This window comes from Megascapheus bottae, chromosome 8 (assembly GCF_031878675.1).
Source record: "Megascapheus bottae isolate mThoBot1 chromosome 8, mThoBot2.hap1, whole genome shotgun sequence".
In the NCBI taxonomy this organism is placed as follows: Eukaryota; Metazoa; Chordata; class Mammalia; order Rodentia; family Geomyidae; genus Megascapheus; species Megascapheus bottae.
Window position 1 is genome coordinate 24868115 of NC_143516.1, and position 18081 is coordinate 24886195.

The 18081-nt window shown below is 36.1% G+C and overlaps 1 protein-coding gene across 1 annotated transcript in view; it reads right to left on the reverse strand.

Moving 5' to 3' along the window:
• Positions 1-18081, reverse strand: part of Lama2 (laminin subunit alpha 2) — a 392099-nt gene that overhangs the window by 130959 nt on the left and 243059 nt on the right. Inside the window, exons 30-32 of the mRNA XM_090337749.1 lie at positions 12871-12995; positions 8713-8799; positions 4083-4276 (exon numbers count right to left, since the gene is read on the reverse strand). Coding sequence (XP_090193875.1) covers positions 4083-4276; positions 8713-8799; positions 12871-12995 — 406 coding nt within the window. The remainder of the gene's footprint in view (positions 1-4082; positions 4277-8712; positions 8800-12870; positions 12996-18081) is intronic.

Genomic DNA, 18081 nt, shown 5'->3' on the forward strand with positions numbered 1-18081 from the left:
ATTTTGTTCATTAGGATTGAATGAAATGAAAAATGCATAGGGATGTGGAATATTCACAGTGCATTAGGAATAGTTGTTTGATAAAGGTGCCATTCAAATGAACACCTATCTCCTAATCTGGATTCCAAATGGCCTCCACAAACCTCCACTCCTAATTCAGCAATACAGATAAGGTTATAAAGTGAGCTTCTGCCTAAAATATAGGAGTGCAAAAGCAAATATTTCAAGACTCTGATTATATTTTAAATGACTAAATGTTTCTGAGGCTTTGCCTATAAAAGTGTCAGGATAAATTTGTGTCTAATATTAACAAATGCAGTACTAAATTCAGATCGTTAAGAGCTCAGCTTGTGTAAGGGGCAAATCATACAGCCAATATTACAGATCTTTCTGTTAGCAATTAGTACAAGATACTGCACTTCCACCAGAGTCCTCCATGCATAATAATTACCAGCTTACTGTCATAAAAATTCAAAGCTGCATTCAAACCAAAAAAGGTGAAGCTGAAATGAGGACATGGAGCATTTTTGAAAAGGCCAAAACTCTTAACCAGCTGTAGGTAAAGATAAGTAAACTATCTACTCTGATCAGCTTAGGACAAAATATATCTTTTACATATATGCATCTTGTATACATGATTCTCAGAGTTCAGCCTCCTGGGTAGGTAGGATTAACAGGCTGGTGTCAGCAATACCTCCAAGTGAAAAAAAAGTCACAAATCAATATGTTTACATACAAATAAGGCATCAGAAGAGCTTAAAGAAAACTGAAGTGTAAGGTAGTCAGAAAGTAGCCATCGGTGACTTAAAGAATCTAGCTTTAATGGTAATTATGGAAAACTGAAATTCAGCCTACGGTAGGAAAATATTTCATGAGAAACTAATGAGATGATCATTGAATGCCTTTGAAAACAACCATGATGATACTGTTGAGATTTATTGATCATCTAGTGTACTTAGATTTTTTACACATGCATGTGGTGTCTTACTTCCTTTGCACTGACAATGGAATCTAATTTAGAAAAATTAGCTAATCTAATGTTACGCATCTTGTTTGTGGCAGGCTAGGATTTATACCGTCTGTAACTCCCTTATAGTCTAGGATACTGTCTGATTTGAGGAAGTCACAGAAGAAGAGAATGTTAGATTATAAAACTATGACCTTTGCCAAGTGATTCTTCAAGAGACAAAAATGCCCTTTTATGGCCTATACTGAATTACAAATCAATGTAGAATTTAGGTATATTTCAAAAAAAGGCATGGAAAATGAAGGCAATAGTGACCAGCCTTTTATTGTATATGACATTTTAGTTGTGCAACTCCTTTATGAGGACAGCTTTTCCACTGTCACATAAGGACCACTGAGATTGATCCTTTGCACATTGGTAGCACGGATTAATACTAACTAAATGAACACCAGGAAAACCAAGTATCTTTGACTAAAGAACCAAATGAACAGAAGCTATACAGAAGCTGCTTTAACAGAAAAAAGAAAGTTGCACAATGTCAGAATCTGAATACCTCCTTGGGGTGAGGCACTTAGAAACTCTTTATTGAAAATATATGACTCAAATTAAATTGTGTATCATAGAAAATTAATGAGAGAGAGAAACTACATTTTGTGTAATCCATGTTCATAATCTAAATGGGACTTTGTTTCTAGCAGTATAATATAAATCTTATTTTCTATGATCAGCCTCATATTCAAATGCAACATGACAGACATTTCTCTTATTGTATATTTTTTCTCTTGACTAAGTCCAGTCTCTTCCAAACTCACACTGTTGGGCCTTATAATCTCCCACTGTGATCCCAGATAATAAAATAGATGCACCTTGCCATGAGAATGTATTCTTCAACCCTTGATGTAATTTGGTTTGAGAAAATAGCAGCGTCATGCATAGAGAACTGAGAATAGGCCAGAGTCTTTACTTGTGCCTCACTCTGCTAGAGTCATTTCAAAACTAGTAGCAAAAGCTGAGTGGTTGGAAAGAAAAGCATTTTCCCCAGAAATTATCAAGATGAGACAGGAAGAAAAGTCTTACGATATCCTGTGCAATATTTCTTAATTTGAAGACAGTACAGGAAACATTTGTAGAATCAAATGAAAGTCACAAAAACTCAAGGAAGGTAGCATAAGAAGCATCTAGGAGTAGAATTACAAATTCTTTAGAAGAAAGGTTTGGAGAAAAAAAAGGCTATAAACAAAAAATCTCCTTACTACTCCAGTCCACAGCACCTGAAGTGAACACTTAGATAGCAGATGGAAATGAGCACTGAAAAGTTGGTGTAACTATAAGAGGAAAATCAGTACATTTGTTAATATCACAGGGGCCCTGTGGGGGAAAATAGCCACATTTGTGACAAGAATGAGTTAAATTTTCTTAATCTAAATTTATTGAAAGGCTATGGCTGTGAGTTTGGCCTAGTGGTAGAGTGCTTGCCGAGCATGCATGAAGACCTGAGTTCGATTTTCGGTATGACATACATAGAAAAAAGGCCTGAAGTGATGGTGTCGCTCAGGTGGTAGAGTTATAGCCTTGAGAAAGCCCAACAACAGTGCTTAGGCCCCGAGTTCAAGCTCCAAGACTGGCAAAAAAAAGTTATTAAAAGGACAAACAAAGTAGAAATCATCAATGGAAAAACAATTTGAAGTCATTGTTGATAAACAGAATTCAATTTCCAGCCAAGGAAGAAGAATATGTGATACTCTTATGAATAATTAATCACGAAAAAGCCAGAAGTGAAGGTGCGGCCCTAACTTATTATTGTTGTTGCTATTTTTCATTCTTGAAAATGATGAACCGTGTCTATATCAATAATAATAGGATATTGATACATATGAGTTACACTTAATTTCTTTCTCCATCTACTTTCATATTCATAGATTTTCATTAAAATAGTTGAAACATGAAGAAAAATTTAAAACCATTATCTTCCCAAATATACCCAGTTTTAGAATGTACTCTTTACAATTTATTCTTATCTTCTAAATTAACTCACTAATACAGAGTACAAACAAAAATTATGCTAAGAGGCAGGTGTGATGGCTCCCGCCTATAATCCTAGCTGCTCAGGAGGTTGAAATCTGAGGATCACAGTTCAAAGCCAGCCCAGGCACTACAGAACCTGAGACTCTTATCTCCATTTATTCAATTAGAAAATTGGAAGTGGGGCTGTGGCTCAAGGGGTTGGGCAGTAGCCTTGAGCTGAAGAGAGCAGCGACAGCGTCCAGGCCCAGAGTTCAAGCCCCATGACCACCAACCAAAAAAAATATGCTAAACAAATGCTGTTAAGATTTTAACACATACAAAATGTTAAGGCCAAAACATACTGGCATGCATCAATATGATTAAATAGGTTAAATTCTGAAATAAGGGGCATTGAAATAAATTTCTTTATAGAAAGAAATACCATGTTCACTTTTCCTTTAACTTTGAAAATTACATATTTTAGCTTAGAATAAGATCCAAGAATTATATTCAGCTATTGATTTCAATGTGCTTTCACTATGGCATCCCTGAGGCCAAATCAGTTTCAAAAAGAGAGAAAAAAAATAAAAAGAGTAAAAGAGCAAGCAAACAGCTATCTACTGCATCTGTATGTAAAAATATAAACACTTGAATAAACACTTCCTCGCTTTAAAGTTAGGAAGCAACATGTGCTAGGATTTCAGTAAACCTGGGAAAAGAAAAGCCTGTTATTTAAGATTTAATTTGCTTGACTAGCTGATTATGAACTGAGAAGGATTCTGAAAAATTTAAGACACTTGGATATTGAATCTGTCACATAGGCCATACCAAGATTAGGCAAAACTGTAAATCCTGAGATGAACCAAACTCTCAAGTAAAATTTGCTTCTGGGAGCTTTGTAATAGGGTCTTCAGTGGAGAGACTAAAGGCTGCTGTGGATTTCCCCAGCTCAGTGGCAGGGAGGCAAAACCCGCAGGCCAGAGCAGGAGATGTGAGGAAGAAGGAAGAGGAGCAGTAACTACTGAGCATGGGAGAAAGTCAATCTTCCCTACTGCAAAAAGACAGAGGGCAAGACAGACCTCAAGAACTAGGACGAAGTTAGTGTACGTACACACACACTCTGAGCCCTCGCGTGCATGCCAGTGTTCACAGCCATCACACTTTCTTCCTGTGGATCCAGGGCGGCACGTGCAGAGTCCTGTGACGGCGTCACAGGGGACAGGCAGTGAGCCATAAGGGTCACACTCACACTCTTGGCAAGAGCCTCCAGGGCTGCTTGGACTGCCGGTGTAACCGGGGGCACACCTGGAAGGAAGCAGAGACAAAGCATTGGCAGTAACTGGCAAGTCCGATTTGAAAAAAAAAAATGTGTGTGTGTGTGTGTGTGTGTGTGTGTGTGTGTGTGAGAGAGAGAGAGAGAGAGAGAGAGAGAGAGAGAGAGAGAGAGAGAGAGAGAGATGCATGTCATTGTTTTATTTATTTATTAATTAATTTATTTATTTTTGTGGGTCATGGGGCTTGAACTCGGCTTGAGCACTGTCCCTGAGCTCTTTAGCTCAAGGCTACCACTCTACCCTTGAGCCAAGCCTCACTTCCCATTTTCTAGGTTAATGGGAGATAAAGAGTCTCAGGTTCTTTTGTTCCTGGGCTGGCTTTGAACCTTGATCCTCCGACCTCAGCTTCCTGAGTAGCTAGGATTACTGGGGTGAGCTACCCCGCCCGGCTGAGAGTTGCATGCCACTGTAAATGAAGTAAAACTGATATGGAGAGTCTGTAGAGGCTGGGGGTATAGTTGAGTAATGGAATATTTGGCTCATGCCCCCAATCCTGAGTTCCATCTTCAGTCAGTCAATCAATCAATCCATCAGTCATTCAGTGATCATTAAACCTTTCCCCTAACAAGCCACATAGAAAAATATGCTTTGCTTTTCAAGAAGCAAAACCAAGTTGATGTGGCCAGAAAGAAAATTTAAAGGTTTGGTTGCAGTGATGGAATTCAAAATGGCATACTATAATATGTGAGTAGCCATTGTTTTGTAACACTTCACTAAAGAGAATAGGATTATGAATGGAATTCTTTTCAAGACATCAAATGTCCTTAGATCGGGCCCAGATATACTGTTTCACAGCAAGCGGGTTGTGAAGGTCTGCCTTGTGGTCTGCAGGTCTGCAGGGTACACCCAGATGTTTAGGTGATACACTTGTCTTATATCCTCTTTTTAAATTTAGAAATTAATAAAATTACACATTTGTTCACGAGCCTTCTGATACTCATACATTTTGGAGATCAACATGATCTCACAATATGATTTATTATTTTTACTAAGGAGGAACAAAGAACAAGTTGAATAGCAACAAGTTTCTCAGAGTTTCTGTTTAATTGCAGTGTAATTTCTTTTTCTACCACATCTTCCTTAAGTTATATCTTTCATTATTTATCTGGAAAATACTGAGAAACTAGGAAGGAAATTGAGAAATCCGAAAGGAAATCTGATTGTATTAACCTCAAATTAAATTTATCCACTAGCTCTTGCATGTATCCATTAATGGAAATAGGTACTATTATGGGCCATAATATTGGGTATTTGCTAACTACAAGATTGTGGCAAGGCCATAACTTTCTGCTTTGCCCAGGATAATCCTAGTTTATATACTGTTCTGGCAAAATTAATAAAATCATTTCCTGTCTGTAGTTATCCAATCATCCCTGATTGGATAATGTTATAAATAAAGACAGCTAATATATACAATATTTATTTTACAGTAACATGAATAGAAGGAGAGAATTTATAGGAATCTGGAGGCAAACATTTAAAAACAATGTAGATATTACAAAAACATCTTTAGCAGTTTGGGATCGTGCAAATTTGAATGTCTGTAAAAATTAATTTATACTGTGCTAGTTAGAAAACTATCTGTGACATTAGGCATTATATTTGATTGTTATTTTCTTTTCAATATATAATTCCAAAGGTTTCTTTTCAATATATAATTCCAAAGGAAGTATTAAATAAATCTACTTAAATTGTTTCTTAACCTTTGCAGGTATAATAATTATATTCAAAGTAGGTTCTGATTGATTAAATCCTCAATGAGCTTATTACAAGAGTAATGAAGATAAAGTATGAGGAGGGTTTTTCCACTTTATAGGAACAATAAAAAGATTTAAGCAGTTTTAGACCTGAGCTGAGTTTAGGTAGGTCATAAGGTGATGGAAATTATTTAAGAAGCTCTCACATGTGGAACATATTTATCTGGAAGGTCACAATAAAAATTTAACTAAGACCTTTGGTTCAATTTAGCTGAATAAAAGCAATTGTTCAAGGAAATGTAACCTGATCATTTAAGCATTAGAGATGATGAATGCAAAGCCATAACGACATGTGAGAAATACAAAAGCAGTTAAAACCATTTCACTTTGATAGTATGTGATCCTCTCATCTATATGCTATATGAACTGTCAACTGTTATTGATTAAACATTAATGGATACTTAGAAACAGATTTCTGTAATCATTCTGCTTTAGGACAACAATTGTCATCTTAGTATGGCTTTCTAGTCTATTCTATACACATGCTTTTGTAGATAGTGGTAATTCCAATCTTTAAATGTTGCTAAACTATAAATCACTTTTCAAATTATTATAGATATAGGAAATGCTTTCAATAGATATTCTACTATTATTATAAGAGCATGAAATAAATATTAGCCTAAGCATGAATGCCCAAACATGCTGATAAGCATAAAACATGTACTTTTCTAATCTATAATCTATCTACAAATGATGTATGCATCTGCAAAATAAATAAAAACATTTTTGGATTTTGTGTTGCAGATGTATTTCTTACCGTAGATTTTGTATTTTATACTGTAGACATGTATTATGGTTTCCTATTGTATTTTGTAATTTTTATATTGTGAGCAACCATTTATAATAATTTTTTGGCATGGAAAATGAAGGCACTGTTACACATATAAGAGGGCTTGATATTTTGTTTTAAAGTTACTACATACAAATTTCTGCCTGAAAACAGATGTTACAAATTTACAGAAACTTCTTTGAAAATTTCAAAAATTAAATCTCTTTTTTTCATATATTTTTATTGTAATTAATAGAAGGGTTACATGATATTTGCCAGATAGATGGTGCATTAATTCCCATACATTGATACCCTTTCACATATCTTGGTCCCCGTTTCCCTCCTCCTCACCCCCACCCCTCATCTTGTTTTTCCCTGTTCCCTATCCAATTTCAAATAACCAAATACAAATATATCCGATATATCAGGTAACAAAGTGAGATACTGTAACAATATGAGATAACCAAGGGACAACAAAAGAGATGAGGTGATGTGGCCAGGAGGGATCACTACTACACTGTTGGTGGGAGTGCAAATTTGTTCAACCACTATGGAAAACTTAAATCTCTTAATTTCCTGTTATCATTGGCCATATAACCAATGCTGGTTATGTTCCAGAAAATTCTGAACTTGGTGATTATAGAAATGATGTTAGTTTACTTTTTCAAAAAAGATTTATAATTTAGAAATCTTAGAACAACCCAGCAGAGGAGTAGGTAAAGCAGGACATGGAAAAGAAAGAATATAAAAGAAATATATAAAACAAAATAAAGATATGAATTCAGATGCTATCTCAGTCTCAATCTGATTACAGTGAAATAGAGTAAATGAAATCTCTACATTTGTTCTGCCTTGAGGCAAAGGAGATGGACTTTTGTACCAGCATGTTCATTAACGATTGCCTGCTGGGCACCAGAAGGATGTAGGGGAAACCCTCTTTGCTCTTCTTGGTGGCAAAAGGACTTTGTAAGTATAATAGGAAGGCATCAACGGTGTCCTGTGTATCCCTCACGGTCATGGTATCATCACCTGTTCTATTCCTTCCACTATAGATGAGGAAAATGCATTCATGTAACTTGGTGGAATGAAGCTAAGTTCATTGATCTCTGGAAAATTTTTATATGGATATCAATCATGATAATATTAGCCTACATGTTTCATGTTCATGATGAACGGTATTTGATGTGATGCCAGAGACACTGAAAGTGGAGTGACAAGTTTGAATATCTAGGACATGGATCTTACAAGAAATATGCAAATATAGCCTTACTAAATAGTTCAGATTTGAATTCCTTAGATTACCATTTATATTGCACATAGGATTCAACTGAATAAGGGTACATATACCTTATCAGATTTTATCATTTGTGACTACAGAAGCCTCTGAATAACACAAGAGCTAAGCAGCAAGCAATCTGTTTGGGCAGTACTGACAATTCTTTACACCGTTTCTGAGTTATGTTTTATGCCTGTTGGGTAGGATTAACAAAGGTGACAGGTGGCCAATCACTGGTACACTACAATTTATATTTACCTACCCATGAAAATACAGGACCAGTGTTTTGTCATTGTTAACTATAGATAAAGTTTTGAAATTTGTGAAATATTTCTTAAATATATATATATATATATATCAAACTTACTTGCACATACTGAATTGTATGCCCCAACATAAAAGAGATAAGTATCAGACTACCTGGATTTTTTAAGTAAGTCTGACTATAGCATGAAAGTCAACAAACTTCATTGGAAGCAAGAATAAACACGTAAGCATAGTTTTGAAAGCATCTGGATAATGGAAGCAATGAAAATATCAAAACACTTAATATTGTGGTTGTATCCCTTCTCTGTATGGCATCTCTGTGTGATGGTGGCTGTTACCTTTCACAGTACTGGCCTTCATATCCCCGGGGACAAGCTGTGCACCGATAGTCATCAAGGCCTTCCATGATGCACGAAGGGCTGAAGCTTGAATCAGAAATAAATAGATAAATAAATAAATAATGTAAAAAAGTCTTTTATCTTTCATCTCATTTATTCTAGAAATTTCAGTATTCCTATCAAACCACCCAGAACCTAACTTCAGCTTTTGTTTTCCTTTTTTTTTTCCCCTCAGTCGTGAGGCTTGGGTGCTGTCCCTGAGCTTTTCAGCTTAAGGCTAGCACTCTGCCACTCTGAGCTACCGCATCACTTCTGGTTTCCTGGTATTTAATTGGAGATAAGAGTCTCATGAACTTTCATGCCAGGGCTGGCTTTGAACTATGATCCTCAGATCTCAGCCTCCTGAGTAGGTAGGATTACAGGAGAGAGTCACCAGCATCCAGCGACTTAACTTCAGAGGTGTATCAATTGTCCTATCTATAGTTATTGGTAGCATTCTTATAATAAGGGTAAAGTATCATGATAAAATACTAAAAATGTTATCCACACATCCTGGTTAGTTATTGGGAAATTAACATGTGTCACATTAAATTTGCTCATATCTTTTGGAACTTCATTTATTCGACAAGTGTCATAAAAATATGAGACACATTTTAACTGTAACTTCCTCTGGTGTTACAATCAACGACATCATTCCTTTGTTCTATACAATTCCACCTCTGGCTCTTGGAAGGTTCTTTGCTGTCACCATATTTAGTTATCAGAGTTAACTGACATTATCTGATTCTCCTTTCCTCATTTGTGGTATACTACAGGTCCTAATCTTTGCTCTCCACCAAGTGTGAGCCTGGCTCTTGCCTGGAGCATGTGTTATTCCCTCAGCTGGACTGTTTTCCTACAGATGTCCAAATGGCTTGTCCCAGTTTTTATATGCACAAGTCCCATTTACTGTAGAGATCATTGCCCACTTAATATAAAAATGGCAGTTATATCACATAGCTGCTATTGTCATACTTATTAAAACACGTAAAGTATGAGAGAGCAGGAAACTTAGATTGAGCCAAGCCTGACATTGAGTTAATTGCCTCCATATTTATTGGGTCTTCCTGGAGACAGCAGTCATTGGATGCTTGTTTACTATAGATCTTATTTCCATAGGTATCAGTGACAGTACTGCATGGATTTTGGTCACTTGATAGTTCCCTGTCTCAGCTCTTCATTTTCTTCTGGTGACCCCGACAAAGGAAGTGTTGACTTGCCTCCTGTTCATTTGCTTCATTTGGGTAACACTAGCCTGGGAAATCTTACTGGACTTTAATTCATTTGTTAATCTATTTTCTCCTTCATCTGATTCTTCAATTTTGAGATTTCCTATGTCCATTTGCATAATTAATTAATTTTTGCAGTCCTGGGGCTTGAACTTAGGGCCTGAGCACTCTCCTTGGGTTTTCTCAAGTTCAGAGCTCTATCATTTGAGCCACAGCACCACCTCCAACTTTTTCTATGTATGTGGTACCATGGAATGGAACCTAGGTATTCGTGCATGTTAGGCAAACACTCTACCACTAGGCCAAACTCCCAGCCCTCCCTCTCCTTTTTTTTTTTTTTTGCCAGTCCTGGGCTTGAGCTCAGGGCCCGAACACTGTCCTTGGGCTTTCTCAAGACTAGCACTTTACCACTTGTGCCACACTTCTGGCTTTTTTCTATGTCTGTGGTACCAAGTAATCGAACCTGGGTGTATGCTAGGCAATCACTCTACCACTAGGCCAAACTCCCAGCCCCCATTTGCATATTTCTATCCAAATATGCCCTTCGTATCAATTTAAATCTATTTAAACCATAAATTACTTTTTTTTTTGCCAATTGTGGGGCTTGAATGCAGGGCCTGAGCACTGTCCAAGGCACAGCACCACTTCCAGCATTTTTTGTTTTCTACGTATGTGGTGCTGAGGAATCAAACCCGGGTCTTCATGCATGCTAGGCAAGCACTCTACCACTAGGCCAAACTCCTAGCCCCATAAATTACTTTTGTTTTGAGGCAGCTCCCTCCTGATTTTCCAAGTTCTGATCGTTGCTTCATCCTTTGGAGAAGCAACCTGGCTATACATCTCTGCTTTCAAGTGCTGCTTGGCTCTCATCTCTCTCATCTAATTAGTGGACATTTGTGTAGCATTGCATTTACAACTTTCTTACATTCAGCACATTGCTCCTCTTGTGTTACTATTACCTGCCTTTAGGTTCTAATTATCTCTCCTTGTATAGTGCAATAGTTTTTAATTGGTCTCTTTGCTTTTCTTCTGTGTCTGTTTTAATTCATCACACCCAATTCTATCATAATAGTCTTCCCAAAATGTGGCTCTGACCACATTAACCTCTGTTTCAAAAAGAGTAAAAATGTTGCAGATCCTGATTATATGCAAAATTAAATAGCAATTTTTTAAACTGGTACTCAAGGATTTGTTTTAAAGCAATATGGCCTTCATTTTTCCATTCATTTTTATCAGTAATTACAAAAATCTATCTAAATTCCATTCTCCAAACTCTATTTTTACTAGCTCTTGAATATCTCTAATGCTATGTCTTTTCTAAACTTTTATTCACATAATTTCCTACTGTCCTCACTTGTAAAATCCTTAATCTGTTATTGATGATCTAATATATATTCTATGATTGCTTTTGAAATGTGTTTTATTACATATATTAATATGTATCTATGACATACAAACCCTCAGCTTAATTTTAATTATGTCCAAAAATCAATGTGCCAGTGACTTTATATAGAGATTCCCTTCTTGAATACTTGTTTGTTAAACATGACATTTGAAATATGATGTAAAATCAATGTTAATAAATTCTTTATTAAAATGTGTTGAAATTTGAAAACTTTAAAGTTTGCCTTTCAATTCTCTTAACATTTTATAGGTTGTTTCTCCAACAAATGGCAAAGATTTCTCTTATATCCCTGTAAATTTTGTTATACTCTACCCAACAGTGCATTATTCATTAACTATTGATTTTTTAATTAAAATGCTTTACATTTTAGTAAGCAATGAAACACACAGTTCTCTTGTTCACATATGGGCATCAGAGAGAGGTTGGGGGGAAGGGATATGAAAATAATATTATATTTCCCATATCTATGATTTGGTACTTGCATAAACAATAAGATCATGAAAAATATCCTTACTTGTTATTCTGACTTCTCCCCCAAAGACTTGTGATTCTGCCCAATGGAAAAAGAAGTTTGTAGAGGAGACAATTTATACAAAATATTTTCAGAATGTTTACAAAGCTGAAGCTGAAGACACAAAGTGAATATTCACACAGAAGGAAATCACTCTATTTGAAATGCTTTGTGGCTTTTTAAAAATATTTCAGAAAAGGTCTCCAGCATTTTGATTCTATTCTAACTGCCATACTTTCATTTTATAGGTAAATTCTTAGAGGAAAAAATGACTTTGCTATGTAGAGATTGAAGTGTATAAATCACTTCACAGAAAGTATAGACTGTCTTTCCAAAAGGTAAATGAATACACCTAGGGTTTTCATCAATATATAAACCAATGCAGACAGCAGTATGGAAGTAAGATTTCAAGCATTCACTTTCCCTTCTGGCTGTGTTACCATGGTACCAAGCTCAGACCATCTTAGTAGAAAGGGTTGTAATTCTGGCAGATACTTTTTAAAAAGAAAATTTGCAGCCTAACAATAAATCACTATGCTTTTCATTGTGCCATTTTTCATTTGTTCCCTTGATAATTATTTCCCAATCTTAACATTTAACACAGGAAATGAATAGGAACAGCCACAAAAAATGATATAGTATGAACACAAGCAATCCTTCAGAGCAGAATCTATGGCAGAACTATATGCAAACAATAGACCTGTGCATTTATAAAATCATGTGTACTGTAGTTCTACAATTTATTTTATAACCAGATCTCCTACATTAATAATGATACATTTTAAGTAGTAAGTGTTAGTTACTTGGAACAGGGTTTTATAAACATGATAAAGTATATTATCCTGACTTTGGTCATGTTCCTATATTATTAAAAATTCTATCTTAAGTAGAAAAAGAAATCAATTCTAGACAAGTCCTGTGCTAGACAGATGGCATTACTGATTGGGAAATCTGGTTACACGTCTCTATCTTACTTGTTGCTGGAAGAAATCAGAGGGCAAGCACACTGCTGACAGTCATTTGGCAGTCCCTTGACAATCCCGTAGTAGCCAATAGCACATCGCTCACAGAAATCTCCAGTCGTGTGATGTTGACAATTCTGCAATGGAGAAGGGTGTAGACAAAGATTCCCTTTAGGTTAGTCAGAGTCAGAATACACTGGACCAGGAGGTTCTTACTGGTGAGTGTGTGTCTACAAACATGCCCACAGTTTGTTTCCAAAGAAGTTTTTCTTTTGAGAAAATAATACTGTGTTGGTATTCCTCTAGCTTCTGTGTTCTTTTCTTTGCATCAATTCCTGTGTACATTTTTCTTTTACTCTAAATTGGCCATAGAATTCGAAGACTTCCCTAAAGTGTATTCTGTTATCTGGCTATTTATGTTTCTCTTCTCCCAAAAGTTTAATGCTGCTGTGTGTTACTGAAAATCATAAAAGTACTAGGACCCTGGTCCATGACTGTCAGTGGGATTCAATATGCATGGCACAAATGTTTTAAGAGACAGCAAGAACATCAAGAATATTATTTATCTAGCCAGGTGCCATTGGCTTATGCCTGTAATTCTAGCTACTCAGGAGGCTGAGATGTGAGGATCATGGTTTGAAGACAGTCTGGGCAGGAAAGGTCACAAGACTCTTCAATTAATTTAGAAAACTGAAAGTGGTGCTATGGCTCAATTGGTAGAGTGCTAGCCTTGAGAGAACAAGCTCAGGGATACCACCCAGACCCATAGTTCAAGCCCCATGACCAAGAAAGAAAGAAAAAGAATATTATTTATCTGTTTCTTGCCCAAAGTTCTTTATTAAAGGCCCAATCTGAAACTAGCTATTACAGTTCAATACATTTTTTTCATGCTTATCTAATATAAGATATTGGAGATGACAGGCATTTCCTAAGGGAGAAAAAATCTTAGAGGAATGTGTAGTTTGCAATTAAGATTCTTTGTGGTAGAATCCCTATCTATCTATCTATCTATCTATCTATCTATCTATCTATCTATCTATCTATTTTTGCCAGACCTAGGGCTTGAACTCAGGGCCTAGGCATTGTCCTTGAGTTGTCTCAAGGCTAGTGCTCTATCACTTGAGCTACATCACCCCTTCTGATATATTCTGTGTATGTGATACCAAGGAATCAAACCCAGGGTTTTGTGCATGCTAGGCTGGCACTCTACCACTAGGCCACGATCCCAGCCCTAGCAATATTAAACACAGAACAAACATTTAAGAAATCCTTTATATCTTAGAAAGAGCAATCTGTAAGGCACTGAATCAAGTCAAGCGAATACAGGTAACATAATATCTTGACCTCCAGGAATTTACTTCTGCTTCAGCAAAATTAAAAAAAAAACCTGTAAAAGCAGAAAGAAAAACACAATGAAACTCCAATATTGAGTGATGTTTAGTGAAAATGTGACAGATGCTCCATGTGGTAGCATATGAGGAGAATCAGTTTATATCTATAACCTTACCAACTTCAAAGGTCTTAAAGGGGAATCATGAGTTTGAAGTTATCCAGGGAAACAGCTGGACAGACCTTGCAGCAAAAACCAAGCAAGCAAAAGGGTTTGGGAATAAATCTAGTGATGGAGTGCTTGCCTGGCACATGCAAAATGCTGGGTTAACATGAGGCCCTATGCTGATTTGGAGGGTTAAGAAATAATGGAATAGAAGCTACATTGCACTTCAGCTTAATTTTTGTACAACAGGGTTTGACCTGACAGTGACTGACTTAATTTTACTCAGTAGTAAAATTGAAAAAAAAAGCTGAGGAGCAAAAAGGACAGCAACCAAATAGATGTGTACATGTTAAATGACGAGATCTGACTAACTCAGCTGGAGCCACAGAGCTGACTGCTGGCTCTGTATTGAACTTGGATAATACTCCATTGGCTGAGCCAAACCATCATGAAGAAAACATGTATTTTTTAAAAAATCTGCCTCCTAATAATAAAACATGTTTGGTATGGGTGGTATAGTCTCTCACAGCAAACCATAACTGATGTCACTTCCTCCATAGATATTTGCCATGGAACTTTAGTTTTCTATAGAGTGTTAAGTTATCATTTTGAGGAGCAAACTTGTACGCTGACATTGTCACTATCAATTTTAGACTAATGGACTTTTATGTTTCTGGTGCTGTGTTTGAAGATGTATTGTTTACTTGTAGACACATTTTACAACATAATGTTAAAACAGATCTGTTTCTCCAATGTGACAAATACGAATCTAGAATCTCCTAAGTGACTATTTTTTCCCTCAGCAGATGATAGCTTTCAATTTTCAGAGCAAAGAAAATCCTTATTTGCTCCTGAGCTCAGTTTCTTTTTGAACAGTTCACTGTTTTGTCTACAATCTTTTCACCCTTATGACCTTGATGTCTGTGTGAGGAAGCTGTTTTGTCCTTCCTCTAGTTACTCTCTGGAGAAACTGGTTTCCTTTCCTATGTCTCTCCATTTTTCTTTATCCCCTCCATTTTCTCCATTGCTGGCATAATCTTACCTACAGTTCAATCCTTTTTATCTTTAAAAAAGCTGGTCAAGGAAGTTTGGCCTAGTGGTAGAGTGTTTGCCTAGCATGCACGAAGACCCAGCTTTGATTCCTCGGTACCACATACATAGAAAAAAGCCAGAAGTAGTGCTGAGGCTCAAGTGGTAGAGCTCTAGCCTTGAGAAAGCCCAAGGACAGTGCTCAAGCCCTGAGCTCAAGCCCAGGACTGGCAAAAAAAAAAAAAAAAAAGCTGGTCAGGCATTGGTGGCTCATGCCTGTAATTCTAGCTACTCAGGAGGCTCAGATCTGAGGATCATGGTTCAAAACCAGCCCAGGAATGGAATTTGGTGAACTTCTTATCTCTAATAAATTGTCAGAAAGTGGCACTGTGGCTCAAGTGATAGAACACTAGACTTGAGCTGAAGAGCTCATGGATAGTGCCCAGGCCCAGAGTTCAAGCTCCATGACTGAAAAAAAAAATCAGAGGGCTCTAAAAGTTTTCATAATTTTGTTTCTGTCTTTGATAAGTCTTAATATAAGCACTGTTTAGCCCTAGTTTTTTATTCCCCCTCTGAACCCCTTAAACAGCCTGCTCATCTCACCATAAAAACGTAATTGCAGGTTGGTCCTAATGCTTTTGTTGCCAAACTGAAATTCACTGTCCATAACAGATTCTATGTGCATCATATGTGGATTTACAGAGGCTGATATTTCTATGTTTTTTTTTAAACTCTTCTTCAATATGGCTTCCTTAATAGCTTAGGTTGTCAGTATTTCTCCTATTTCTATTACTACTCATACTTACTTTTTACTTTCTTTTTAGTAAGATCAGTTTCCTAGATTCTAACTTATCTCTTTCTGCTCTTTTTCCCTGAATATACATCCTACCTACCTGAAAATATTTTTTACCAAGTGCTACCACCCAGTCCTTTTATAATTTGAAAATTTGATGGAGCTTATCCCTATCACCAGTAGATATTTCAAATTTTTACACATTATCAATTAGTTGTCTCTTAATTGTTGGAGACATTTGCAGGTCTTTTTTGTTATTAGAATATATTAGTTGAATAGGGGAATTTTATTTTCACTTTCCTTATATACCTACAATGTAACATAATCAAACTTACCACTTTATCTTTCTCCTGCATCCCCTCTGGACCCTTCTTAAAACAATATCAGCAGGTTGCTTTATTCTATTTCTATAAATACAAATTAAATATCTGACCATAATCGTCCTCATTCATCCTTTCCATTGGCCTTCCTCACCCTCTATCGTGCCTATTCTTTAGTCTTTTACTTTCCTATGATTCATTCATTCAAGTTTTTAACAAGAAAAAGTGGTTTTACCATAGTAATTCATAAATATACATACTATAAGTTAGCAGGATTAATGATATCTATTGCTCTCTTTTTAGGCCACTTTTTAAAGCAATTTTTATATCCTTTAACATATCAGCTGGTTAATATTTGGTCCACATTTCCAGACTTTTTATGAAAATACAAAACATATAATCACCTGCCTGTTTAACACAATCATAGAATGATGAATGCAATTCCTATGCTCTTTAGAAAATAATTTAATTTCTTACATGTAAAAACCATCCCTGATTATTGCATACACATAGGATTGAATACATGTAGATGCTGTTATTTTGGGAGAACTAGAAATACATATTTCATTGTATGAGGCACTGGATACTTATTAAAAAAGTCAGAACACAGATCTCAGATCTTATGTATATAATAGCCCAAGCAATTACTTGGTATTTTGAAAGAATCTACTCTTTTTCCTTAAGAGCACATTTTTCTTTTTCTGAAATTCATAGGCATTATATCAATAAACCATCTTAAGATTCACTGGAGATCGAAATCAATCCATTTTCTAAATTGACTTTTGCTTTAAAAAAATCTGGAAAGACATTCCTGTCCTGTGGTAAATTTCATATTTTCAAGACTTTTGCAAATGTTTTTCATATGCAGCCTTTAATTTACTTTGCAGATTCTATTCGCACTCTCAGATACAATTCGTCTGAGCTTTCAGAATCAAAAACATTTAATCAACGAAGTGAGTGTTTGCCTCTTCTCAGCATGGTTGGGGTGTGCTGTCATGGTTTTAAGATCTAATACATTCTGGTCAAGAATGTTGGTGGCTTAATTTTTCTCAGCATTAATTCTTCAATGATGTTACAACATGCAAAGTGGTAATACAGATTAGATGATTCCTATTTAGGCAAAGTGTTGAAACAGATTAAAGAAGATTTGTACTTTAAACACACTGATTCCAGGCAAAAAAATACATCTAGTGAAGACAAAGCTAGCAATTTAATACCGATAACATTTTAAACAATGGAACAAATCAGCTATGGAGGATCTTTTCTTTAAAATAAGAATTATGACAGAGTGAAATAATATAACTGGGATAGGGGGTACAACACTAGGGTTTGAAACTGGGGTCTCACCCTCACTCACTTTTATTTCTAAGCTTGCTAAACTGGCATTTTAACACTTGAGCCATGCCTTAGTCCAGCTTTTCTCTTGTTTAGTTGAAGATCGAGTGTGATGACTTCTCTGTTCCAGATGGCTATGAACTGAGATCCTGGAGACCTCTGCCTTTACAGGCATGAGCCACCACAACCCAGCTAATTGAAATACTTTTGACAGCAAATTTCTCTTTCTACCAGTCCTGGGGTTTAAATTG